Source organism: Lagopus muta, chromosome 2, assembly GCF_023343835.1.
Source record: "Lagopus muta isolate bLagMut1 chromosome 2, bLagMut1 primary, whole genome shotgun sequence".
NCBI lineage: Eukaryota > Metazoa > Chordata > Aves > Galliformes > Phasianidae > Lagopus > Lagopus muta.
In genome coordinates this window covers 43,858,603-43,883,760 of record NC_064434.1, presented here as the reverse complement: position 1 = coordinate 43,883,760, position 25,158 = coordinate 43,858,603, and the positions used below count along the sequence as shown (strand labels likewise).

Below are 25,158 nucleotides of genomic sequence, written 5' to 3'. Positions count from 1 at the left end.
TTTTTTCCACATGCAGGAAATCACTGACACACCTTTTCTTCATCCTCACTTCCATGTCATTATGTCAGACTGCCACACAGCAACAGCACATAATAGAATAGTGAAGGGAAGGTTCACCCTGTACTACTATGCTACCACCACCATCTCCCTGTGATGTTGTTGGCCAGCATAATAAAAAAGGAGGCATTACTTTTGGAGCAGTTCTTGAATCAAAACTGAATCAAAACCACACTACTGAATATACACAAAATACATCAAGCCTTGGTATTATGAAGTGTTAGACTATGTAAATGGCCACCAACCCTCAAAGTAGCAAAAGAAGTAAAACACCGTATGTATTAACATATTGAATGTTAAATGTATTTAATTCATCAGCAATAATATGTATGAATGAATATGTATGAATTTTAAAGAGCAGTAAATCTAATTTCATACTTTCTAGAGATCTGGAAAGTTGAGGTCAGAAAGTATTCATGTCTATGTATACCAAGTGAAATTCTTATTGGTTCCTATATGCTAGACCTTAACAATCAGCCTGTTAAAGTAACTACATTTTTGTTAATCCATTTCTCCAATTTGTTCATTTGTGCTGTGTAGTGGGTTTTTTTTATTATTATTTTTTTTAACCAACTAAAAAGCAATAGTTGAGTTGGAAGAATGAAGGAAGTCCTAGGAAGCCATTAGATGAAATCAGAGAAGCGTGCTGCCAGTAAGAAATGTACATGCTATCAATAAGGAAAGAAAAATAAGATCATTTTGAGGATATTTTATGATGTACAAATGAAATGATTAAGTTGATTAAGGACTAGAGGGCTTTTTGAAGAAGGGCAGGTAGAATATATGACGACTACATTTAGATTAAATTGAAGAGGGGAAGTAGTTATGCAACTGATTAGATAAGCAGAGAAAGATGATGAGCTGAAAGAGGATTGTGAGCAAATATACAGTAGATCAGACTCCAGGCATTCTTATAAATTGAAGGCAAGCACTCAGAAATGACTTTGTGTGACAATGGGAACCTAAGAATTAGAGAAGGTCTGTCAAGATAATGCCATGCAGTAAACAGACTCTTATCTTACTGTAACAAGATCATCTTATTTGTAAGTTAACTAACTATTCAAAGAATACTAATAGATTTGTGAGGTATGATTTCATTCCGCAGAAGAAGCTGAGTTGGCATCTCCTCCTTATTTCATATGTATTGCCTATGACTACTGATTTTTTCCTTAATATATTTCAATTTGCTCAATACAAGCTCAGATTTACTGGACTGTGGATGCCAGGATTCATCCTGGAGGCCTTTCAAATAAATATGGTCACTTTTTCCACGTACGTTTTTTTGTGGAAGGACAGCAATAAGTTACACATCAGTCAGTTACGATTTCACTTCTGAGTCCCCTTTGAACTGTCAGGTGAATGCCATCTGGTCTTTGCAATCTTTTTTCTACAGATATCTCTAGTTTGTTCTAAAAACATCTGACACTGTAAGGCGGTTCCTCAAAGAAAGGCAATAACAAAAGACATGACAAAATTCTTCCATAGCAGTGGTGCAAGAAATTCATTTAGTATTTCTGCAATTATCAGTTTTGCCATTGGTGCTTCTCTTGCATCTCGATTAGCCATCAGGTCTATAGAAATCCTAGTGGTTGTCTCATGTGTTCAAAAAGATTCCATCACCAGCGTATGTATTTTATTAGCTTTCATTAGTTTTACATTTCATCACAGTGTATGTATTGGTATTCTTTTCCATTTTATTCGTAAAATATTCTCAGTGTATCTTCTACCGTCAGGCAAATAATGTGACTCTTTTGTAATTTACAGAGACATTATATTTATTTATTTATCCTTGATAGAAATGTCATCAATTCTTTGAAAATTAAAACGTACTGTTATACCTCTGTGATTACTTTTCTGATAGACAGAAAGTGTTATGGTACCACCTGCTGGAAATAGTGAATATTCTTTCTCCCCTTGGTGTCCACCTTTTTGTACAGAAATTGCATATAGAAATTCCACAGACTTGTACAAAATCTGTCTCTATGCATTTCAAAATACAGAGTGCAGTTGGTACTTCTTTACTTGCCCATAAAGCTACTTTTGTAGGATGGAGAGTGCGGAGGCTATGCCAAATCTAATCAACTGCTTCATATTTTGTATGTTCTGCAGCTAAACGAAGGAGAGATAATCAAGCCAGCACAAAACTATGAAAACACACTCTTTCCTGTAATTCATCGACAATATGTTTATTTTTTTTCAAGTAAAAAAAACAGAGAAACATTTATGAACAATCCCATCAAATATATTTGTCAGCCGAAGCCTAAACCACCTGTGCCAGTTAAGATTGCAATCGTGGGACCTCCAAAATCTGGGAAGACTACAGGTAGGAGCCAATATTCTCTATAAAGCAGAAGATTATCTAATGATTGAGACTGTGTCTGCCATGGCTGCTACTAAAAAAATCATGAGCCTTTAATATGCTAGGTCTTCCTGCTTTTCATGCTAGGCATAGAGTCCTACAGTTACACTCTCTACTGTATCATTTTACAGCCAGGTACTTATGCATTTCCCATCTTAATTTTATTCCCAGCTTCTTATGAAGTTGTTATTGACATAGACTGGTGCTTAGAAAATCTAGATTTGTATTACTTAAACATTTTTTATTATTTCTAGTTATTTTCTAGTTGGTTGTTATTTCCTTTAATCAGTATGATGAAAAGAGTATTTCTAGGATTGTGGCCCAGAACCCAAAATTCCACATCTACCGCTCTGTTGCCTCTTCCTTCCTCTTCCCTCTTTTTTCTTCTCCTTCCATGACTTCTTCAATCCCCAGGTCTCTGCTTTTAACTAGAGGAGAAGAAAATTCAGCTTAGATCACAACTTAATGATTAGCTTAGAGTGCTAGAAAGAGAAGGGTTTAAATGATTTCATATTAAAGAGGAAATTCTAACCATATTTCCCGTTTCCAGCGTGAGTGATCTGAAACTGTCAGGCTGTTCTCTAAAGGAGGCAGTAGAAAAAGTGTATTTTGTAAGATATTTACTGTGGCTGCTGAGGTTTGAGATAAACTGAATAGTGTCAGTGCATTGGGCACACTCTGCACACATGGAAAGCTTTGGGTTCTTAAAGGATCTAACCAGAGCTAGGTACCTGCTTACCAAGGTTACGTATGGAAATGACCCAAGGAATGAGCACTCAGCTTCTAAGGCTAAAGATAGGCTCTAACAGACTGCTGGGTTTTGACGTTGTCTGCATAAAAGCTGTTTGTTGAAATCAAAATGTTTTGCAGTTGCCAAGAAATTTGAAAATGTGTATGGACTACGTAGGCTGAGCATGGGAGATGCCATACGGCTCGTGTTAAACAATCAGCCAGAGAGTGAGTTGGGGCTTCATTTAAAGTGGCATCTTCACAGAGGGCTGACCGTACCTGATGAGCTGGCCATCCAGGCCCTGGATGTGGCTCTGATGGATCGTGTGTGTGCTACCATTGGGTAAGCACAAAGTCTTCCTTGGCCTTCTTCTTTGGGGGAAATCAAATCAATTTATTTTTCACTGTAAGTCAATTTATTTTTTTACTTTAAATTTCCTTCTCCCAATCCATACAGGCATTTCAAATAGTTAAAATCACGCTTCTGAATGATGGATATGTTGGAATTTGGAAATCTGCCGTACACTTACATTATTAATCTTTTGCCCGTTGTGTATTTCATTTATTTTTTACTATTTCTTATTGTCACTATTTTATTGTATTAATTTTAACTCCTCTGAGGGAAGACTGAGTCAAGTCAGGGCAGCACTGATTTAATTGCTTGGGAATAGACTTCTGTCTCCATTGAGAATGTACTCAGAGTATACGTAGCCTTAATGATTTATTAGTAATTGACTTAGAAAAACTGTATTTCTGTTTCTGGTTGTATGCAGAGTTGTTATTGATGGATACCCTGTAACGAGAAAACAAGTAAACCTCTTGGAATCAGCTAGAATAATTCCTGTGAAAATCTTTGAGTTAGAAATGGATGCAAAGGAAGTATTCAGAAGAGCTCTGCTGGACAAAGAAAGCACAAATAGGTAGTGATGCTCTCTTATACTTTTATTCACATAATTTTGTCACCTCTCTGTGTGCGTGCCTTGGTGCAGAGAGGTTATATTTTACATATGAGAAGATAAGGGCACCAGGCCTTGCACCGTCTAATGCTTTAATTTCCATAGACCAGAAGCAGAGACATAAGTTGCCAGAGAGACTTGTGGCGTTCTCTAGATAGATCCCCAGAGCGCATGACTGAGGATGTAGATAAGCAAGGGCATGCACCCACTGCTTAGTTTAATTGATTTTATTGAAACCATTATCAGAATTATTATTAGTTCGCTGCTGCTGCTGAAGTTTATTATTCACCAGTTCAATTATTACCATCATAAGAGAAATTGATGCTTCACCTAATGAACTCTATTCTTTAAGTTTTTGTTTTCTTTTAAGAAATGTGGAAATAATGTATATTTTAATAATGTACAATTTGTGAATTAGTCAACAAACTAGAAACTTAGAAACAAACTGAAATCTTTGTTTGAAGAGCCACTTGTTGTTTTTGAAGAAGAGCAGTAAGTAGTTTATAAACCAACAGATAATTAAAAAGAACAGAACGTTCAGCTTAAAATTGAATTGTATAAGGACCTGGTTCTCATTAGAGGAAGTGTTTCTAAGAAGTTTCAAATAGCTTAGAGCATTATTGCTTGTCCCTTTCATTTTGTCTCTTGTTTTATCGAGTAATCAGTATGATGCATAATTGTTTACTAAAAACTTGAAGACAATTTGCACTGCCAAAAATTAAATTAATGGCATCTCTTTGAAAATATTTACTTTAACATTTCAATTCTAAATATCAAACTGATTATATTTTATAAGTTTAAATATATAACAAATGTACAATATTTCTGAAAAGTACAACTTACAGAGAAATGAATCCTATCAAAATAGAAGTTTATATCTATTTTTTAAAATCTTTTAAATAACAACCAGTGCAGTAGATGTTTCTATGTTCAAGTGAAAATTTCTCTTCTGGTCTTGAGTAAGATTTCTAAAGGTTAAATAGATTATTTATGTATATACATGGAAATGTGACAGATATACAATTTGCAAAATGTATCTAGGAATGATGGTTACTTCTTGATTTCAAGTAATATAATCTAAAACTAAGCCTGTTTCGCAATGAATTCATTTGAAGAGTCTCGTAAGATTTTGTAGAGTAGCATTTCATGGTATACTGATAGTGTGTGTCAGCTAGAGTGTGCTGACATGTTCAAAAAACCTTTACAGAATGTATTTGGGACATGAACAGAAACATATTTGTTTCTGAATGTAACTTCCTGGTCAGCAGCTTATTACTGAAATGACAATAAAGCTCAATATTCTTAATATGGAAGTTGTATTTCTCAAATATGATTTATAATTTCAAATAAGCAAAATCTCAAAAAAAAAACAAAACAAAAACAGACAAACCAAAAACCCTTGAAATGAATTCTTATATTTACATTCAAATTTCAATGAAATGATTTAATCTTCACATTCCTATTAAGTCAGCGCTATTTTTTTTGTTCCCTTCAGACCTTCCTACCCTGTACATGACAGCTCACAGATTCTGGCAATTAAAAATTCCTACTATAGGCAACATATTGACGCAATTAGGACTTATTATAAGAAAGAGCATCAGAACTGGTGCGTGATTGATGCATTTCAGAGCAAGTGGTGGATATGGGACAGAGTTCTGCAGGAAGTTCAAGTGATTGTTAAAGAAATCCAGATATACCTGGAAAGAATAAGAGAAGGTAAAGAAAAACAAAGTTGCTCAGAATAATATTCATTTAAGAAGCTGTAATGTAATGACTGTGTTTAAATTCAACTTAAACTTGTTTTGGATGAAGCTAGTTCTTGGGCACACGCATGCCGCAAATTCCTTGATATCCTCTGAACAGAGCTTGAGAGGTATTTTGATGACAGCAAAGAAAAAAGCAACTACAACTCAGCATACAGTCATCTTCCAAAGAACTAGGTAACATAGTACAGCAAAGAGAAATCAGCTGTGGTTTTGCAGTCCATGGCTCTTGTTTGCAAGGCTGACAGGACAGATTCTCAACTTTAGTGATAACATGTTAATATGGCACACATAGTCTGCAATTTATATTATGAAAATAGTGATTTCTCAACTTTAGTGATAACAAAAAGGGAACCCCAGCATGTACAAGGGAATTATGACTTGCAGATTTATTGATGTGCCAGTAGAGGAAAGGGAAAGGAATGGAAAAATATTAACTATAAATTCAGAATGAAGGTTAACTGTGCCATTTGAGTTAATTTCTGTACGGAGGGATGAATTAGTCTAAAATGGCATGGCTCCCACTTGAATTTGCATGTGTCAGTTTTGGTCAAGGTTAAGTGTGTGCCCTTCAAAAATGCATGTACTGTTAAACAAGGATTCTTCTAAAAGGCAAACTTGTCTTATCTTCCTTATCTCGTACTCATCTTTTGGTCTTTAACATTTCGGTGGCTGCACTATTATAAGTATCAGTCAAGAGTCTAAAGCTTGGGAAGAAGAGTTTTAAGTAGCTTGGGTTTTATATGACATTTTGTTCAAGATTTTGAATATATTTTGTCCAGACAGATTGTAGCATTTGCAAGATGTGCATAAATAAACAGGAAGCTTTCCTCAAGCCTTGTACTCTTTTTCAACAATGTAAAGAAATATAATAGTGAAATGTTCCTTAGCAACACAAAGGAGTAAAACAAATTATAAATAACACTGTTCTAGGGAAAATGTACTAGTGTATGCTAAGCATGCACTGTATGTCATATAATAAATGACTATTCCAGTAAGTGAATTCTAGCAAATTTTTATTACAATTAACTGGTAAATTGAGTTGCAACTTCATTTTAATATTGATAAATAAAAATTGCTATTTTGGTTTATTTCTGTTATTACATATTTTAATATGATAAACTGTAACATTTAAACTGTGATGTTTTTACACAGAAATGCTTTATATTTCTGTCTTCCGTTAATAAAATGAATGATTAAGGAGGGCTGGAGCATCTCTCCTATGAGGAAAGGTTGATGGAAGTGGGCTTGTTTAGCTTGGAGAAGACTCCAGAGAGACCTCATTGTGGCTTTCCAGTACTTTAAGGGAGTGTATAAACAGGAGGGGGAACGACTGTTTACGAGGGTGGATAGTGATAGGACAAGGGGGAATGGTCATAAGTGAGACAGAAGAGGTTTAGGTTAGATATTAGGAGGAAGTTTTTCACACAGAGGGTGGTGACACACTGGAACAGGTTGCCCAAGGAGGCTGTGGATGCCCCATCCCTGGAGGCATTCAAGGCCAGGCTGGATGTGGCTCTGGGCAGCCTGGTCTGGTGGTTGGCGACCCTGCACACAGCAGGGGGGTTGAAACGAGATGATCACTGTGGCACTTTTCAACCAGGCTATTCTAGGATTCTATGATACCATTGATTATTTTTGTTAACAGGAAAAGCAGCCAGCATTGCTGATTTATGCATCACCCCAGAAGAGCTGCAGTATCGGCTGGGAGAGTTTGGACAGTACTGTCCTGTCAGCCTTGCAGACAAGGGTGAACTAGTTGACTGCTCTGTAACATCGTCACTACAGTTTGCTGCAGAGTTTCGAGCACACTATTACAAAATGGCTTCACAGGAAGAATTGAAAGTAAGTGTCAAAAACCTTGTGTGGACTGAATTACTGAGGGAGGAAGCATTGTTTCTTGGATTCTTTGATTCAGTACAGAAACAAGCAAAGTGTAATTCAATTTTGACTAGTTTTATTAGTATTCTCACTTTTGGTTTGTATACTTTGCTATCCAGTGTCCAGTCAGATGAAACGTAGCAGAGTCCCATTCAAACCTGTGCACCTCTTACAAATTGACACAGATGAAAGATTAATTTTAAAGCAACCTTTTTCTCCTTTCTCCATCTGTTTGGTAGTGGGCTGGGGGTAGGAAACAACTAATGGTAACAATGGATAGTGATAGTGGTGGGTGGATAGTGATGACTTCAACTGAGAGTGGGTTGGAAAACAAATGAGTTACCCAAGAGTAGCAGCAATGCCAGCACATTAGGAGAGGTGATGTAGAAGAAATATTGAAATTGAGTGAGCCATTATTCTGGAGTTTGACTTACTGTAGAGAACCTGCTTTAGCAGGGGGTTTGGACTCCATCTTTACAGGTGCCTTCCAACTCTGCAATTCTGTGATTGTGTGGTTAACAATCTTATAGTGCTTCTTTCATTATAAAAACATTTAATTTCTTCTACAGAAATTCTTGAGCAGACCAGAGATTTATGTGCCACCACTGGCACCTCACCCTCTTCCACCTCCAGATAAGTTACCACAAAAACTGACAGCAGCAGAAGTGAAGGCCTTATTCCCTAAAAGTGCTGAAATGCAAGGATACTGTCCAGTCACTTACCTAGATGGAAAACAGAGGTACATCATCACTATTTTCATAATACAAATTGCAGACTATGTGTCCCATATTAACATGTTAATGAGGAAATACTTTGAAAGTACTTTTTAAAAGTATTCAGGGTTTGGATAGGGAAAGCAATCACAATCCTCTACATTGCACCTGTGGCTTTGGAAATCTATATAAAATATCCTTTTGAAACATACATGACTACTGGTTTCAGACTGAAACGGGACAGCTTGCACAGTAAGTAAACTTCAAGTACAAAATGTCAAAGTTGTGGGACCTTGGAAGGCTTCGTTGAATATGAGTTTGCATTCCACTCCTGCCATAATTCCACTTCAATATAAAATATAGGTACATAGCATTGTCTCTGTCTTCCTTATGCTTTCAGCTTTCACAGGAAGCAAAGCCAAGCATGCAATGTGGAAAGGAATGGCACTAGTTATACTGTGAAAACTGGAGATAAGCAGCACACCTGACCAGCTTTTTTCCAAAGCTTTTGCTTCTCTTCTTCATTTGTTTTCTTGCAGTGGTGGGCACTAAAAACATTGGTGCTTTAGCTGTTCTAAGATTCTGTATTAGTCTTTATTTTGAGGCTGAAAGCCTATCAGCTCCCTTTCCTTTGCAGTGTGGTCTAGAGAATTTCAAGTAACTAGGCTGAGCTACATCTGAAGCATTTTAAATATCAATTCCTGTACACCTGTAAATGAAAGAAGGAGGGTTGGATGTTCTTCCAAAACCCTTGAACAACTGTAAGGCAGACTTACCTAGTGGAGACTCAGGTTGGCCAAATGATCACCTACTGAAAATTGAGAATGAAAGATTTATAGGTCAGCATTTCCTTGAGCCTAGGATCATTTATTTTGTGTTTTGGATAATGTCAATTGATGTAAGCCTGTGCTTAAACAGAATTGATTAAAATGCATGGACCTCTTTCCCCAGAGCTGACTAGAGATGAGAATAAGCTTCACCATAAAGTCACACTTATTTCCTCAGTATGCAGTAATTTCTCATTGAGGTACAACCATTAACAATCAATTTTGTGCTGTCCAGTCTTAATCTTTTAAATAACCACAGTTGGCATTTTATCTAGAGTGGTTCAATGAAAGTCCATTTATAAGCAGATTTTAAGGCAGGGACTCACTCAGATTTTGATCCTTGTACCTGCCAGTAATGTAATGGAAGCATGGACAACCTGATCACTACTGTTTTGTAGTGCCTGTAATTGCTGAGTTACCAGAAGGCTCTCAGTGTCTGGTGAGTTTAGAGCACGCAAGTGATGCTTTACATTTCTTCTAAATTAATATTCATTCTTCCTCTGTCTCTTCAGATATGAAGCTTTGGTGCCTGGCAACACTGAGTACGCTGCAAAATACCAGGATAAGCTGTATGTTTTTGAAAGTGAAGAAAAACTTCTGAAGTTTATGAGGTGAATATACTAGCTGCACTGCAAACTTTAATCATGTTACAATTTATACATCTCTAAAGCACTTATTTTTTATCTGGTTAGGTTACCAGAGAAGTATTGGAATCTGAAGCTTCCACATAAGCTCCCTCCTGTAAGGGAGCCAATACTACTCACTGCACTTCCCATGGCTGGATACCTTGAGCAGGTCAGTTGTTGCTTCTTTTTTAAAAAACATGATTTTGCAATGTATAGCATACACCAAACTGTGTGTGTTTGATTAACACCAGTTTTGATTTGTTGTTGTAGTTTTTATTGTTGGATGGTTGTTGGGGCTTTTTTGTGGTTTGTTTTCTTGTGTGTGTGTGTTTTTTAATGCACTATGAGTCTTATGATTCCTAATGGGACTGTATTGAATTGAAAATAGTGTTTTTAAAATTGAGATAAATTTTTAGAACATCTAAAATAATAGATACTAGTAATTTTAATGGCAAAAACAGCAACAAAACAAACAAATAAACAAAAAAAAGAGTATATTCACCAGAGGGAAATAAGAAACTGCAAAAATAAAAAATAGATTTTAAATCTCTTTTGCTTATCGTATCTTGTAACACTGCATTTTGCTTTTATTTTTAAAACTAGGATAGTCCCAAGCCTATATCTGGAGTCATTTAAGGATAGCTGGTTGCATTTTGAGATGTGGTTATGAAATAAAAAGATGATTCACAGTCACTTTCCTCCCAGTTTTATATTTGGTTGTTCACAGAATCATAGAATGGCCTGGGTTGACAAGGACCACAATGATTGTCCAGTTTCAACCCCCCCTCCCCCCCCCCCCCCCCGCTATGTGCAGGGTCACCAACCACCAGACCAGGCTGCCCAGAGCCACATCCAGCCTGGCCTTGAATGCCTCCAGGGATGGGGCATCCACAGCCTCCTTGGGCAACCTGTTCCAGTGTGTCACCACCCTCTGTGTGAAAAATTTCCTCCTAATATCTAACCTAAACCTCCCCCGCTGGGATTTTTTGTTGGTTTGTTTGCTTTATCATTAGATATCATCTTAGATACTTAGATTTGCTTGACAACAGGATCTGGATTTTGACATGTTTTTCTTTTAAATCTTTGTGATGGTCTTCCAAAACTTCTATTTCTTTAGGGAGTATCAATTTCTCTAATAAAAGCTCTGAATGAAGTAGGATGCTTAAAGCCAAAGTTCCCATTTCTAAGTGTAAGAAGAACTGCTCTCCTTTTTGTGGCCTGCCATCTAAAAGGTAGTGTATAAAGTAAAATATAGTAAATTAAATAACTGCAGTAAATCATCTGATTCAACATTGATAATTAATGTCTATTGTTTTCTTAATGCCCAATATGGGAAAATACCATTATATACTGGTTTAAGTACACACTGCCATGTTTCTGGGGAACATGCATAGAGCAGGGAGAAAAATAAGGTAAATAGGATAGGCAGATAGATAGGCTCATAAATAATGAGATCTGAATAACATTTTATCACCGACAACCCAGTAGTCTTGATAATATTCCTAACATGGATCAACGAGTTTTGAAACAAAAAGATTATTTATCTAGGTTGCACCAGATTTGCTGGAACTAGTCACAAACGACTGGAATTGTCTTTAAAATGACTGAAATCACTGTGATTGAGGACTCCTGAAATATTATCTGGGAGTTTCAGAGTGCTCTGGTTTCCAGTATACTCCTAGAGATTTCTTCAGCCCATCGGTTTTGGCTTTGATGAGCCAATCTGTCTGGTGATTTGCCTTTTGTTTTCATAACTTTTTCCTTATATTTCCAGATAGTTGCAATCTTTATTATGTCTGCAGTTTTTCACATTCAGTGTTTCCCCTTGCAGCTTCAAGAGCCCTTCCCGGTTTTCTTGGACTGCCACAGGCTTTTGCTAGTGCAGCTTTGTTAAGGAAGACCACTGAGCAGCATAGGCACCATACAAGCCCCTTTATAAATGTACAGCCTTTGAACCAGAAAAAATGTTTCTATACTGTAGCTTGCTTTATCTACAAAGTATTTTTTTTCTTCTTTTTTTCTATTGTTAGCCCAGCTCCTAATATAATTATGTCCATGCTTGGAATGCTTTTCTTATATGTTGCATTATTAAATCAGATGATGAAGTGAAAATGTTATGCAAGTGCAACAAAACTCTTCTCATGTACTGACATTTTGACCACAGGAATCCAGGAAAACAGGTTTTCCCCTTCTCAGACTGTGCAGAACTGTTTAAAACTTTAAGACATAGTGTTCTAGTATACTGAAAAACCTCCTTTGCAAATATAGCATTACTTATTGTCTCCTCAAAGGACTCTTGTTGTTCCTGTTCAAAAACATGATTCACATGATTCAAATGCTTCATGTCAGGGCCCTTTGTAAATGTTTCAAACCCATTTCTAACTGAAGTAAGAAATGTCACTGCACCCTCTTATTTCACATTCAAATAGAGAACAAGAAACAGTGGCCTAGTTGCTCCTGCAGCTTTCCTAACAATCCTGTATTGCCTTCGCTACCTGAGAAGAGAAAGTGCAGGTCATCAATTATAAATGAAGAGAGATTTACTCCTGGAAAAGGAGTAAGAAATTGCACATCCCTATAGTAGTGCCTTAGTGCCCTTCAGACTTAACACCTGTAGAATAAGGCTGTCTACATTTTAAAGCTGAAGTGGGCTGAAGTGTTCCATAGCTCTTTGTGCTGCTCAGTCTTGGTTATGAAATATAAAATACCATCTCCTAGGTTATGGTTAGGATTTGTCTGTCCTAAGCCCCTGACTGCCCTTTGCCTATGTAACAAGAACAGACACTCTGAGGGGTGGCACTCAGCACTAATATACCCCAAAATATGGTTTAGGGCAGAGGTAAGAGGAAAAAAGCATTACTGTCCTCACTGTAAACGAGGCTTTGACATTTCCTTCCTCTTCTGAAATACTGGAGATATACAGTCAGCTCTTGATTTTTTTATGGGCAAAATATTTAGATCATAGATAATTGAGCTAGGATGCAGAAATTCCAAAAATGATGGGGAGCTCGCCTGGCTCTGGGCAAACGGATTAGTTTACACACGGAAATATGGCCATGCTACGTTTGCTGAGCTGCCAGATGGCGCTCAGGAAGACTGCACGCTGCCCTGATTAACCCTTTTGCAGGATCGAAGGGTTTGGAAGGGATCTGTTTCCCTCACTTTCGAATGGAACTTCCCGTGTTCCACTTTGGAGGCCTCCCGCACTGTTACCCGCACGAGACACGGCTGCAGACTCAGTACTATCACTGCCCGTGCCGCAGCCGCAATCTCACACAGGACTCTCTGTTCTCGCAGCGCACAACGCCCGCAGCCCGGCGTACAGGAGACAGGCGTACCGCAAGCGGCTGGCGCGGCTCAGCGAGCACTGCGAGCTCATCCCCTACCTGGGGAGGGCGATGCAGCGCGAGTACATGGAGCCCCAGCACCGACCGCTCGGCTTTGACCTCAAGCTGCAGACCTTCCTGTCGCTGAAAGACGCCAGCCCAAGCTTTGTCTAGTTCGGACTGCGTTGTTTTGTTGGTTTTTTTTTTTTCAGGTACTGTCTTTATTAACTCGCGGAGCGGAGCTGTATGCCGCCGGGACAACTGTTATGCCTACAGCACCGCTAAACTTAAAGCTGAAAATAAAACGTTTTCCTTCCAAGCGTGCTGCTATAGCTCTCTCCACACCCACCTACACCCGACGGCCCCGCTGCTGGGGCGGTCGCTGCCGCCGTCCGACGTCACGGCGCCGGAAGTTGCGGCGGCGGCGGTAGCGGCGGAGCGGTGAGTGCTGGCCCGGCCCCGGCGGCCTCGCACCGGTCCCGAGCTCTCGGGAGGAGCGGCCGGGCCCGGGCCTAGCGTGGGGCCGGGCGGGAGGCGGGCGCGGCGGTGACCCTGAGGCTGCTTCTCTTCCTCGGCGTGGGCCGCGGGCCCCGCTCCCCTTCGTTGCCCGCGCCGCACGGGGTCTGCGGGCGTTGCTTGTGCCGGGAGGCGTGCGTTGGGCGCGGCGCTGCTGGCCGTGCGGCTGCAACCCCGTGCGTGCTCTGACCCCGGTGTGCTGGGTTAGCGTGCCCGAGAGCGGCGTTCCGCGACTGAACGCCGAAGTCCGTCCTTCCTTCCTGTGATCCCAGCCCATCGCATAGGTTCCGCCCGACGGGGGAGATTGTGAGGGTAGGGGATGTAGGGTCTAAGGAAAGGTTATTTACCACGAGGGTGGTCTGATACCGGACCAGGCTACCAGAGGGTTGGTTGGTGCTTGTGCTCCTCTCCTCAAGGGGTGCTTGGGCAGTGCCTGCAGTGGCACGCTGTAACTTCTGGTCAGGCTGGGCTGGGTGGGCTTCATGGGTTCCTTCAGCTGTGCACGGGATTGTGCTTTAGCTTTGGCATGAGCTGTTTGGTGACTGGAGCTAAACGGCTTGTGAGCTGCTCTGCTCACCCTTAGGTGTCATCTGAGCCTACTGTGTGATGCTTCGTACAGCCTTCCTGCAGCTGGTTAGAGCTGCTGCCTTCACTGAGCACTTAGAGGTGTTCATAGGTGTACTTCTGTCTAAAATACAGAACCTATAACTTCAAGTGGCAGGTAGTTAAGTAGTTTCACTTTTGGCTCAGCTGACCCTCAGGAAATGCCCCATCCCTGGAGGCATTCAAGACCAGGCTGGATGTGGCTCTGGGCAGCCTGGTCTGGTGTTTGGTGACCCTGCACATAGCGGGGGGGTTGAAACTAGATGATCATTGTGGTCCTTTTCAACCCAGGCCGTTCTATGATTCTATGATCCTATGGTTCTAGCATGGGTCTTCCGTAGTATTTTCATTTTCATTTCATTTCAGAATTCTTCTGAAATTGCTTGATCTTCATTATTTATTAAAGATAGATTAACAGTTAACGTTTGGCATACTCAGCCCTATTTTAGACAGAGATCTTAAGAAAACAAAAACAACATCCATAGGGTGAAGCTTAGAAGGTAAGCCTTCTGAAAGATCAGCTTTCAGGAGGGCACGGAGTTCTGCCAAACCAATGCTGGTAATGTTTTATTCACAATCACGGGATTTCAGGGCAAAATAGGGCATCTGCAGCAATGTGGCTGTGGTTGACTTTTTTTTGTTTGTTTGCTTCTGCTTAGGAGCTGCGAACAAAGAGTTCTGTTTGTTTTAGTTGTGAAAGAGGAGTTCTCAGAAGGGGTGGCCATACAGTTCGTGGTACATTAGAGCTAAACAGCTGAAACAGTTGGCTGTAACTGATCTAGGAAGAAGCTATCTGTGGTCATTTCTTAGGATTTTAAGACATTCTGAAGAAGAAAATCTCTGCCGGCATTAGAGCTGACTTTATACAAACAGTTCAGAAGCTTCAGAATTGCTTCAGAAATTGTTGAACTCTCTTGACTAATGAACAAAATGATATTTGATGTCTTGTAACACTGACTTCTAAGATTTGTTTAACTTATTCTGTCCTTGCAGGTGCCTCCTTGCATATACACAATAAAAATGGCAGAAATGTCTCCTGACCCTTCTGAGAAACTGGTCGTCATCCACTCCAAAACTCACAAACATACCGTTCTAGCTAACTTTGAAGAACAAAGGAAGAAAGATTTTCTTTGTGACATTACTCTAATAGTGGAAAATGTGCAATTCAGAGCCCATAAAGCTTTGCTCGCTGCCAGCAGTGAATACTTTTCAATGATGTTTGTAGAGGAGGGCGACATAGGGCAGTCGATTTACATGCTGGAAGGAATGGTTGCTGATGCCTTTGGAGCACTGCTGGAATTTATTTACACGGGTTATATCCATGCTACTGAGAAAAGCTCGGAACAGATTATAGCTACTGCACAGCTCCTGAAGGTGAACGACTTGCTGAAGGCCTACAATGAGTACCAGGTCAGCCGCAGCCCCGGAGGCACACTGCCAATCCCTTCCAACAGCAGCACCTCTGTAGCGCTTACTGCAGGTGACAAAAAAAGTGAAGAGCTGCCCAAGCGAAAACGGGGGCGACCGAGGAAGATCAATATTGTCCAAGAGGAAAAACCAGGAGCAAATTTTGCTGAAGATGTGCAGCTGAAGGAGAATAACTCGATGCAAAATAAACAAAATTTTATGAAAAAAGACATGGCAGCAGAAGGAATAGTTGTCAGTGAACAAGATCCAGCAAGGAAAGATGCAGAAGAAACACAACCTGCTGGTGGATCAGAACCTGCTGCCAATCTGTCAGCTGAAAAAGATGAGAATTGTGATCCCAGGTCGGAAGGAATGCAGAGTGCTCAGAGCCGTTACAGCAAACGTAGGCTAAGGAGGTCAATCAAACTAAAAGATTATAAACTTCTTGGTGAAGAGGATGAAAAAGGACTGGCAAAGAGAACTGATGGAAAAAGAAAACGTACAGGTTCTGAGGCTCGTTGTAAAGACTGTGGCAAAGTATTTAAATATAATCACTTTTTAGCTATTCATCAGAGAAGTCACACAGGTAAGCGGTGAGAGATTGTCTCTTTCAGTAGAGGATTTAGCGCTGTTGCACAGTGTGAGCCACTTGTTGAAGTGTGGGCTGTTGTCTGTAGCAAGAGCTGCCCAGAAGAGCACACCAATCCAAATTGTTACGGTGTGTTTCTGAAACTCTCTGCTGTTTTATTCTTATCAACAGGCTTCATAGCCTTCACATCTTGATTCCAGTTTAGGTAATCATTTCTCTATTCAAACTTTGAGTAATATGGCAATACTTGAATAATTTTTATTGCCATGTGAAGCTTTTCTCTTTCTTCTCATTCTCCTTATCTCTTTTAACAAGTCATTTTATGTAGATACTAGATTCCAGTGAGTCTCACTATCAGCTTAGAATATTTATTGAGAAGTAATGCATCTATGCTGACAAATCTGATTTTAGGAGAGCGCCCTTACAAGTGCAGTGAATGTGGCAAAGGCTTTTCCCAGAAGCACTCTCTTCAGGTCCATGAGCGGATGCACACGGGAGAGCGGCCATACACATGCACTGTCTGCAATAAGGCTCTGACAACAAAGCACTCTCTTCTGGAACACATGAGCCTACATACAGGTAAATATTGCAAAGCAAAGCTAACTCTCCCTGCAAGAATACGCCTTTGTAGAAAAAGAAGTATTTCTGCTCTTTCTCATGTGTGTTGATTTGATTTTATTTTTTTTCCTTTTTATACTTACGTTAGATGCGGGTTGCATTTTAATAAGTGATTTTCTTCACAGGGCAAAAGTCTTTTACATGTGATCAGTGTGGGAAATACTTCAGCCAAAAGAGACAGCTCAAGAGCCATTATCGAGTACATACAGGTATAACGAGCTTTAGTTTAAGAGCTGGCTGACAGTCTGTGCTGATTTGTCCTTGTAAAGATCAACTAAGGCTGAATGTTCTTCTTCAGTGATGCATATAGGCTTTGTTACCATGCTACATGATATCTCAATGTAACAATGAATAGGATTGAAAAAACAGAATAGTGAATAATAAATGGAATGTCTACAAAGGTAGCTAATTGAGGAAGACCCTTCTGATGTTTAAAAATTGTGCTGTATTTACCATAAAACATTTTAGCCCTGCAGCCCATGTTGCATACATGCTGAGAGAGAAAGTATGTTTGAGGGGGGAAATAGTTCTCAGTTCCCTCTTTTACTATGCTAAGAATAAATAGAGAAATAGGGGTGCGTCGTTCTGCTGGTTTGTATGACAAGACAGAGACAAGGCAGTGAATCACCTTTTGTTTTATCTTCGTATTATACCAAAGTGGTTATTTTACAGGAAAGTGCTTTAACAAAGATCACAGAAGAGATAAAGGGGATCACTTATGCACTGACACTTTTTTTATTATTGCGACAAGGCCGTTCATTGCCGGAATGCAACCAGTGTCATCGCAAATTCATGGATGCAGCTCAGTTAAAGAAACATCTAAGAACACATACAGGTAATAATGTCTGCTGTTGTGTTGGTTTTGCTTTTTTTTTCCACTTGAAATAACACAGACAAAACCATATATGAGGCAAAGGACGCTTATTTCTCTGGGTAGAGCTTTGGCTATGCTTGTGCACTATGGTGCCTGTTTCAAATTAGGAGATAAGATATCAGGAGTTCATAATAAGCACAATTTAGCTTGTGTTACAACAGCACAGAAGCGGTACCTGTTATAGGAAGGTCTTTTTTTTTTTTTTTTTTTTTTTTTTTTTCTCCCCTTAGAAAACTGCTGGAGAAGATGTCAATTAGTTTTCCTGTGATAAAACCGTGGAGTGAGAATTTATCTGGGTAGCCACATGCAGCATTTGTTAGGCTAGACATAAGCTATGTAGTAACAGAAGGCGCACGTCCTAGAAGAGTGTACGTCCCCCTACTCCAGGTTGTGGGGGTAGATGCTTGCAGAAATGCTGCTCACCATAAAAACAGTCATTTCAGTTTACTGTTTTATTATGCTGCAGTAAGCCAGATTCTGGCCATAGATTGGCTAGGAGGGATAAATTAATGCAAGTGATGTAAAAAAATGTTCTAAGACTTTGAAAGCAAGGTGGTACTTGAATGGCTGGGAAACATCAAATAAAAGTGTTGATGTAACCTCTGATGATGACAAAGCATAAGATTCTTAGAATACTTCTCTTTGAAGAGTATGTGCATAAATGATTTGTATTTTTTTTTCTTTTAAAATAGCTGTAAACAGTGGCAATAGTTTCTTTCCAAAGCTGGATTCTTCTTACTTATATTACTTGTAGAGTGTATACAACATCAAACTGTGATAAGGTCAGAACTTGTGTTCTTGGGTGTTTTCTGTTTCCAGGCTTGTGTTTATTTGCAATACTTAGAAATACTGCATTTTCTCTTGAGGACAGCACAGTTCATTTTGACATAAGAGTATGCGATGCTGATAAAGCTCTATAAATGTAATGGGACATGAACGTGGTGGTGAGAAATGAGAAGGATCGTCATGGTAGCAAGGTGTGTTGCAAAGACATTTCACTGAATTCTAGCAGAAACTGATTTGCAGTCAATATTGCTTCCAGAAAAGAGGCCAGATACCAGTATTGTCAATGCAGAAATACAAATTGATCTGTTCCATCTCAAAAGCAAGGAGTAAAATCCTAAGGAACCTGGAGGTCAGGTGTTAACATTGATATGACTGCTTTGGCTGCAGTTTTGTAGCACTGTGCATAATAACACAGACAACTTAAGGAAGTTACTCCTCTTTTCATAGGAAAGTTGGTAAGCATTGCAGTTCTAAAAATCTTCATTGCCAGAATTCACTGTGAATCTTCACTGAAAACTGGCTATTGCCCCATTCCGAGTTTCATTGTGCTTTGGTGGCATGGGTTACCATGGTAGTGATCCAGATTCTCCTAATTAGTCTTTTAAAGACGTTGCATGCAACAAAGAAAACTTGTGGTATGAATTAGCTTTGGTTTTGCTGGGTAATATCTGTTTTCTTTTAAGCTTTTTGTTATTTAATTTGGTCACTCGGCTTCTACTCAATTAGACACAAAAATTCCAAATGCAGTCAAAACAACAACAAAAACAATTTATTCAATCCAACATAAGTTATTTTTTTCTCCAGCTGTGTTAGATAAATAGCATGACTTGGATTGGAGGAAACCTTTAAACATGGTCTAGTTCCAACCCCAGTGCCAAGGGAAGGGACATGGGACATATTCTCAGGGCATTGCAGGTCTAGGATGAAGTCTGACTTGTTAAGATAAAACACTTTGGGTTTGGAAGTATGGGCTTACTGATAGGCATAGTGTTCCACGTGAGCCTGGTGCTGTCTACTAGTTCAGGGGCAGCGTTTTTCAAGATTCTGTGTTCCATGTGGACCATCTTCAGTCACCTGCATCTGCCTTGGTACATGTTTTGTTGCCCTGAGGGCTTGGATCACCCGGCTGTCTGTCTTCATAGAGTGATGTACTTTTAACATTTAACATTTTATACCCTTATAAATGAGGTATGTGAGGCTATACCCTTACTGATGAGTTTAGTTTCGGATATCCATACTGACCATTGGCAGAAGCATGATCATTTGTCTGTACATGCTTAATAATTTTGTACAGTGAAATGTCATAGAATCGTAGAACATCCTGAGCTGGAAGGGACTTGCAGATTTCATTGAGTCCAACTCTGGGCTCCACACAGGATGAACCAGTATTCAAACCTTATGTCTGAGAACACTGTCCAAATGCTCCTTGAACTCCAGCAGTTTGGGGCCATGCCCACTGCCCTGGGCAGCCTGTTCCGTGCCACCACCCTCTGGAAAACTACCTTTCAAATGTTTTTAAGTACTAAATGAGAACTAATGTCATGTTTCTTTTTGATAGGTGAGAAGCCTTTCACTTGTGAAATCTGTGGCAAGTCATTCACAGCTAAAAGTTCTCTTCAGACTCACATTAGAATTCACAGGTAAACTATGTCTAATTTTCATTACGTTCTTTAAAAATATGATTTCTGTTCTGATACCTGTATCTTGTGCTTGTTCAGTTACAGAGTGTTCAAGTCTTGTTTGCATTTTGGATGGATGATTAAAGACTGACACTTTTGTTTAATCTAGTAGTAGAAAGTGTTGTGCTGTTCAACACTAGTGTAGTAAGGTGTTGAAGGTATTTCTTTTGTGCATTGGGTCTTTTTAATGATGATGCACTTACTGCTGTGTTATTTATGCAAAACTTTATACTGTAAATATTTAACAGCAAAATAGCAGCCATAGCGTAACAAGATTATTGGAGCATTTTCCTGTTTTCCTGTAGTCTGTCATATTTTTTACTATTTAGGATGTTGGCATGGGTAAAAGCTGTATTACATAAAGGCTTTTCCAATGTGAATTGGAGAACTGCTGTGAGCCTTATGTAAAAGAATATATTTCCAGTCTAATTTATTGTCCATATGAGATAGGCAGCAATTAGGAGTTAGAGATTTCCTTTAGTTTTAAAGCTAATGCTGTTAATAAACATTTTACGGTAGTGCTTACAATTGTGCAAGTAAGTTGCATCCTTGTCAAGATGGAGTTAGCAGTTTGTACCTCTGGTATTAGGACAGAACTGAAGTTGTGTTCTTTCTGTAGCAAAAGAAAATGAAAGCATTGTGGAGTTCATGATTTTGAACAGAAATAGAAAGTCAGAGAATACTTGATATGTTCTTATGTGTTCTTATGACAGTTCTCATGTGTTTATGATGCAGCAAAAGAAAATAATCATTTCAGTTCCTTATTCTGTATTAAGGTGCATAAAGCAGCTCTTCAAAGCAAATATTTTCATGATATCAAGTATGTTCTTTTGCAGGGGAGAAAAGCCATATTCTTGTGGGATATGTGGAAAATCTTTCTCTGATTCCAGTGCTAAGAGAAGACACTGCATCTTACACACAGGCAAAAAGCCTTTTTCTTGCCCAGAATGTAGTTTGCAGTTTGCTCGTCTGGACAACCTGAAGTCTCACTTGAAAATTCATAGCAAGGAGAAGCAGTTTCAAGAAGCCAGCACTGCTCCAAGCACCAACACTAATTCAGAGGAAGTGAGAAATATTCTTCAGCTGCAGCAATATCAACTTGCCACCTCTGGAGGGCAGGAAATTCAATTGCTGGTTGCAGATGCAGTGCATAATATAAACTTCATGCCTAGTCATAATCAAGGCATTAGTATTGTTGCTGCAGAAAGTGCCCCAAATATGGCAACAGGGCATGCTACTAACCTCACGTTGCTTGCTCAGCCACCACAGCAGTTGCAAAACTTGTTGCTTTCAGCTCAGCAGGAGCAAGTGGAACAAATCCAAAACATCAGTGTGATGGCAAACCAAATAGAGACTGCTCAGCCTGAACAAATGCACGTCATCACCCTTTCCAAGGAAGCACTAGAACATCTCCATGCTCATCAAGGGCAAAATGGAGAAATCCATTTAGCAGGATCTTCCCATCCAGATTAGCACATGCAGCTGGCCCAGGAATCAAGTCAATCGTCTCACTCTAGCCAAGATACAGTTCCTTCTCACTGAATTAGTGAAGACAAGAATTAAAATGTATATATTTCTGAATCCTGCCAGGAGTCTGTGTCAGTAAATAAGTCAGCTCATGAGCATCTGTGTGGGAACTGTTGAGTCATGGCCTGAACCACTGATTAATCACCTGAGGCAAGGACTGGATCAGCCGTTGGAGCACAGGTGAAGGCAATTCAGCAGTGTGACCAGAAGGAGTGGAGTCTGGTTTCACCCCTCCTAGACCCCATTTAAGGACTGACTAACACTTTTCAGCAGCATCATCTTATCTGAACATGTCTTGGTGATTTTTGGTGGTGACTTTCCATTTTCTTGACCTTATTTATTTTAGACTTTTTTTATTGTTATCAGTTGGTATTTCTCCACCATTTAGTCCATACCTCACTAGCAATTAAAGCTTTTTTTTTCCTGTGCCTCACACAAATCCATGGCTCCTGGGCAGTTACTTGACCCCTTATTTGCATTTCCATGTGATGTTCTAGGGAATTGTACTTTGCTGGCTGAAGAACAGTGTTAAGATGTCTGCTGATCAGAAACTACAATTTCTCTGATGGAGTCAACAGTACCTGAATTACTGTCAAGCTTAAGATAATGAGTATGATTTGCAAAGATAACGCCTTATATCTTACATCTAATGAACTTTCTCTTTGTGAGTTAATGTATAACTTTCTCTGTGACCATCCCCAAGTTGATGGAGGGAAGATTTAGGTTGGATGTTAGGGGGAAGTTCTTTACTAGGAGAGTGGTTAGGCCCTGGAACGGGCTGCCCAGGGAGGTTGTGGATGCCCCGTCCTTGGACGTGTTTAAGGCCAGGTTGGACGGGGTCCTGGGCAACCTGATCTGAATGTGTATGTTTGGTGGCCCTGCTAGGCAGGGGGGTTGGAACTACATGATCCTTGGGGTCCCTTCCAACCCGGGTGATTCTGTGATTCTGTGATCCCCGTAAGTGCATTTTGATTTATTGAATACCAAATTTGGTTTGAGTTGAAATTATTTAAGCCTTTGGTTCTGAGTTGTCCTTTCTGTTTATGGTACTCTTGAAGAGTTTTGCTCCTCAGAAATGCTTCAGCCATTGCACTTGAATGGTGGCAGTGCAATGCAGTGATTATTCTGGACAGCTGAACAGCCCACATTCTGTTAATTCCACCACTCGCTCGCTGTGTGACAGTGAGCAAGGCAGTTGACCTCTGTGCCTTAGTTTCCCATCTATGAGGTGGGGTAATGTTCGCGCACTCTGCCAAGCACTTTGAAGAGCTCTTGATGTGGAAGGCACTGTCTATTGAAGTGCGGAATTCTCTTCCTGACAGGCCTCAGTCTAAGCTTAGGAGCCAGTTTCTATTTAAAGTGTTATTTTTTTGTACTTTTGAGAGCAGAATGTAATGTTACTTTTAATATATGTTCAAGCTGGTAATTGTTCATGTCCCCATACAAACAATGAATGGAACAACTTCAGAGCATAATGAGCTATATAAATGGGGCATATAGCGTTAAATTGTACGGCTATTTTTGTTGGCTAGATTAGATGTGTACAGATTGTTTTTAATGACTGCTGACAAAAAGAGATATGACAACTTAATAAAATGCCATGTCAGAGTTTTTGCTTTGCATCCAAGTTCAGCTACTGAGAACATCTCACTTAGTGTACTAATGTAAAATCCAGATAAAGATGCCACTGCTACTTAAAGCAACATTCTCAGTCCTCACTTTGGTTTTAAAATGTTGTGATTTACATTGACATCGCTTTTACAAATGAAAATCTAAAAATTCGGGGATTACCAGGTAAAAACAAAACAAATTTATTGTGTGCTTGGCACACGAGGGAACTGGGCTTGTTCAGTCTGGAGAAGAGAAGGTTCTGGGAGGCCTTCCATACTTGAAAGGTGCTTCTAAGCAGGAGGGAGGCTGACATTCTGCATGGTGTGATAGAACAAGGCAAAATGGTTGTAAATTAAAAGAGGGGAGGCTTAGATTAGATATTAGGAACAAATTCTTTACTCAGGGTGGTGAGGCAATGGCACAGGCTGCCCAAAGAAGCTCTGGGTGCCCCATCCCTGGAGGTGCTCAAGGCCAGGTTGGATGGGACCCTGAGCAGCTGAGCTGCGGGGGTGATAACCAGCCCATGGCATAGGGCTGGAACTTTAATGGTCTTAAGATCCCTTTCAACCCAAGCCTCTAGATTATTGTGTTTTTCTATATGATTGACCAGAGCCACTTGTGCTGACCAGTTTATAAATGACTGAACAAACTAGGGTGGAAGGGACTTCCAGATTCTATCTAGTCCATCATCCCGCTCAGTTTTGAACATTTCCAAAGATGGAGTTCCACAACTTTTCTAGGCCACTAGTTCCAGTGCTGGACCATAGTCATAGTGGAAAAAAAAAGGTTTGTTATGTTTAACTGGAATTCCCCATGTTCTGCTTTGTGTCTGCTGCCTCTTGTCCTACTGCTACACCTCTAAGAAGTGTCTGGCTCTGTCTTCTCCATGCCCTCCATGTAGGCTGCTGAAGACAGCAGTAAGGTCCTCCCAAAGCATTCTCCTAAGACCTGAACAAACTCAGCTATGTCAACTGCAGCTTTTTAGTCACCTTGGTGGCCTGTTGCTCTCATTCCAGTCATCAGTGCATCCCACAGCAGAACTCTAATTAGGGTTTTCACCTTATTTTTCCCCCTTTCGGAACAGAGAAATGTAGTGTGCATGTTTTCTGTCACTAAAGAGAAGCAGCATTTGAGATAAATAGTCTGATGGTTTCATACTAACAACTTTGATTTTTACCTACAGTGCAGGTAATCTGAAATACTGTAGCACGTAACCACAAATACTGTCTTGTCGTAATTTTGCAGAAGCAGTCACACAGGGATTGCTAGGTGCTTTTTTTGTCTACAGTTAAAACAAGTGTTTGGTTTAGAATTCTCTTATCCTTTTTTTCCTACCAAATTACTCAACAAGCAGTGTAGGAATGAACAACACAGCAGCAGCTAATCTTTCACTCCGCATTGCTTAAGCTGTCAGCACACGTTTTTGCTTGCACTTGAGAAATTATAAGCTCACGTGGCTTCTCATACCACAAGCACTGCTTTCTGACACCATTTTCTTCATTTGTAGTGAATGCATTTCTGTTAATGCTGAAAATAAATCTCCTTTGTGTGCGTTTTTAAGGCTACAACTGAAGCCTAAAAAATTGCTTTGAGTTTTAAAACCAACCCGCAGCTTTGCTTTTCAGTCCAGCTGTCAATAATGTCACTAAGAACTGCTTAGCAAAAAACGTGTGCCCTTAAAACTGTGCTTCAGAGCAGCTCTCTTCAGTGT

General features: G+C 39.8%; 2 protein-coding genes across 9 annotated transcripts in view; both read left to right on the top strand.

The window, feature by feature from the left end:
- AK9 (adenylate kinase 9) overlaps positions 1-13,429 on the top strand; it is a 55,369-nt gene extending 41,940 nt beyond the window's left edge. For 2 of the 3 annotated variants that reach the window (XM_048935543.1, XM_048935544.1), the window contains 10 exons: positions 2,167-2,380; positions 3,287-3,488; positions 3,919-4,065; positions 5,597-5,817; positions 7,513-7,709; positions 8,315-8,484; positions 9,798-9,896; positions 9,978-10,080; positions 11,029-11,143; positions 13,209-13,429. In XM_048935543.1, coding sequence (XP_048791500.1) covers positions 2,167-2,380; positions 3,287-3,488; positions 3,919-4,065; positions 5,597-5,817; positions 7,513-7,709; positions 8,315-8,484; positions 9,798-9,896; positions 9,978-10,080; positions 11,029-11,143; positions 13,209-13,411 — 1,671 coding nt within the window. In that variant the 3' untranslated portion in view covers positions 13,412-13,429. Of the gene's footprint in view, positions 1-2,166; positions 2,381-3,286; positions 3,489-3,918; positions 4,066-5,596; positions 5,818-7,512; positions 7,710-8,314; positions 8,485-9,797; positions 9,897-9,977; positions 10,081-11,028; positions 11,144-13,208 lie in introns of those variants that run through there. The other variant, XM_048935545.1, reaches the window with a different exon arrangement.
- A 131-nt stretch (positions 13,430-13,560) lies between these two features.
- Positions 13,561-23,447, top strand: ZBTB24 (zinc finger and BTB domain containing 24). 6 transcript variants are annotated; one of them, XR_007374969.1, is made up of 7 exons: positions 13,562-13,678; positions 15,350-16,349; positions 16,764-16,931; positions 17,096-17,179; positions 17,643-17,805; positions 20,189-20,270; positions 21,146-21,176. XR_007374969.1 is itself a non-coding variant. In XM_048935548.1 (7 exons), exons 2-7 carry the CDS (start codon positions 15,377-15,379, stop codon positions 21,780-21,782), a joined length of 2,028 nt encoding a protein of 675 aa, XP_048791505.1. In that variant the 5' UTR covers positions 13,567-13,678; positions 15,350-15,376; the 3' UTR covers positions 21,783-23,447. The 6 variants fall into 6 exon arrangements, 4 of the variants coding, with proteins under 4 accessions (XP_048791507.1, XP_048791508.1, XP_048791505.1 ...); XR_007374968.1 differs by lacking the exon at positions 21,146-21,176 and adding an exon at positions 18,664-18,821 and having other exon boundaries at positions 17,722-17,805; positions 20,189-20,271; XM_048935548.1 differs by having other exon boundaries at positions 13,567-13,678; positions 17,722-17,805; positions 21,146-23,447.
- The last annotated feature ends 1,711 nt before the right edge of the window (positions 23,448-25,158 follow it).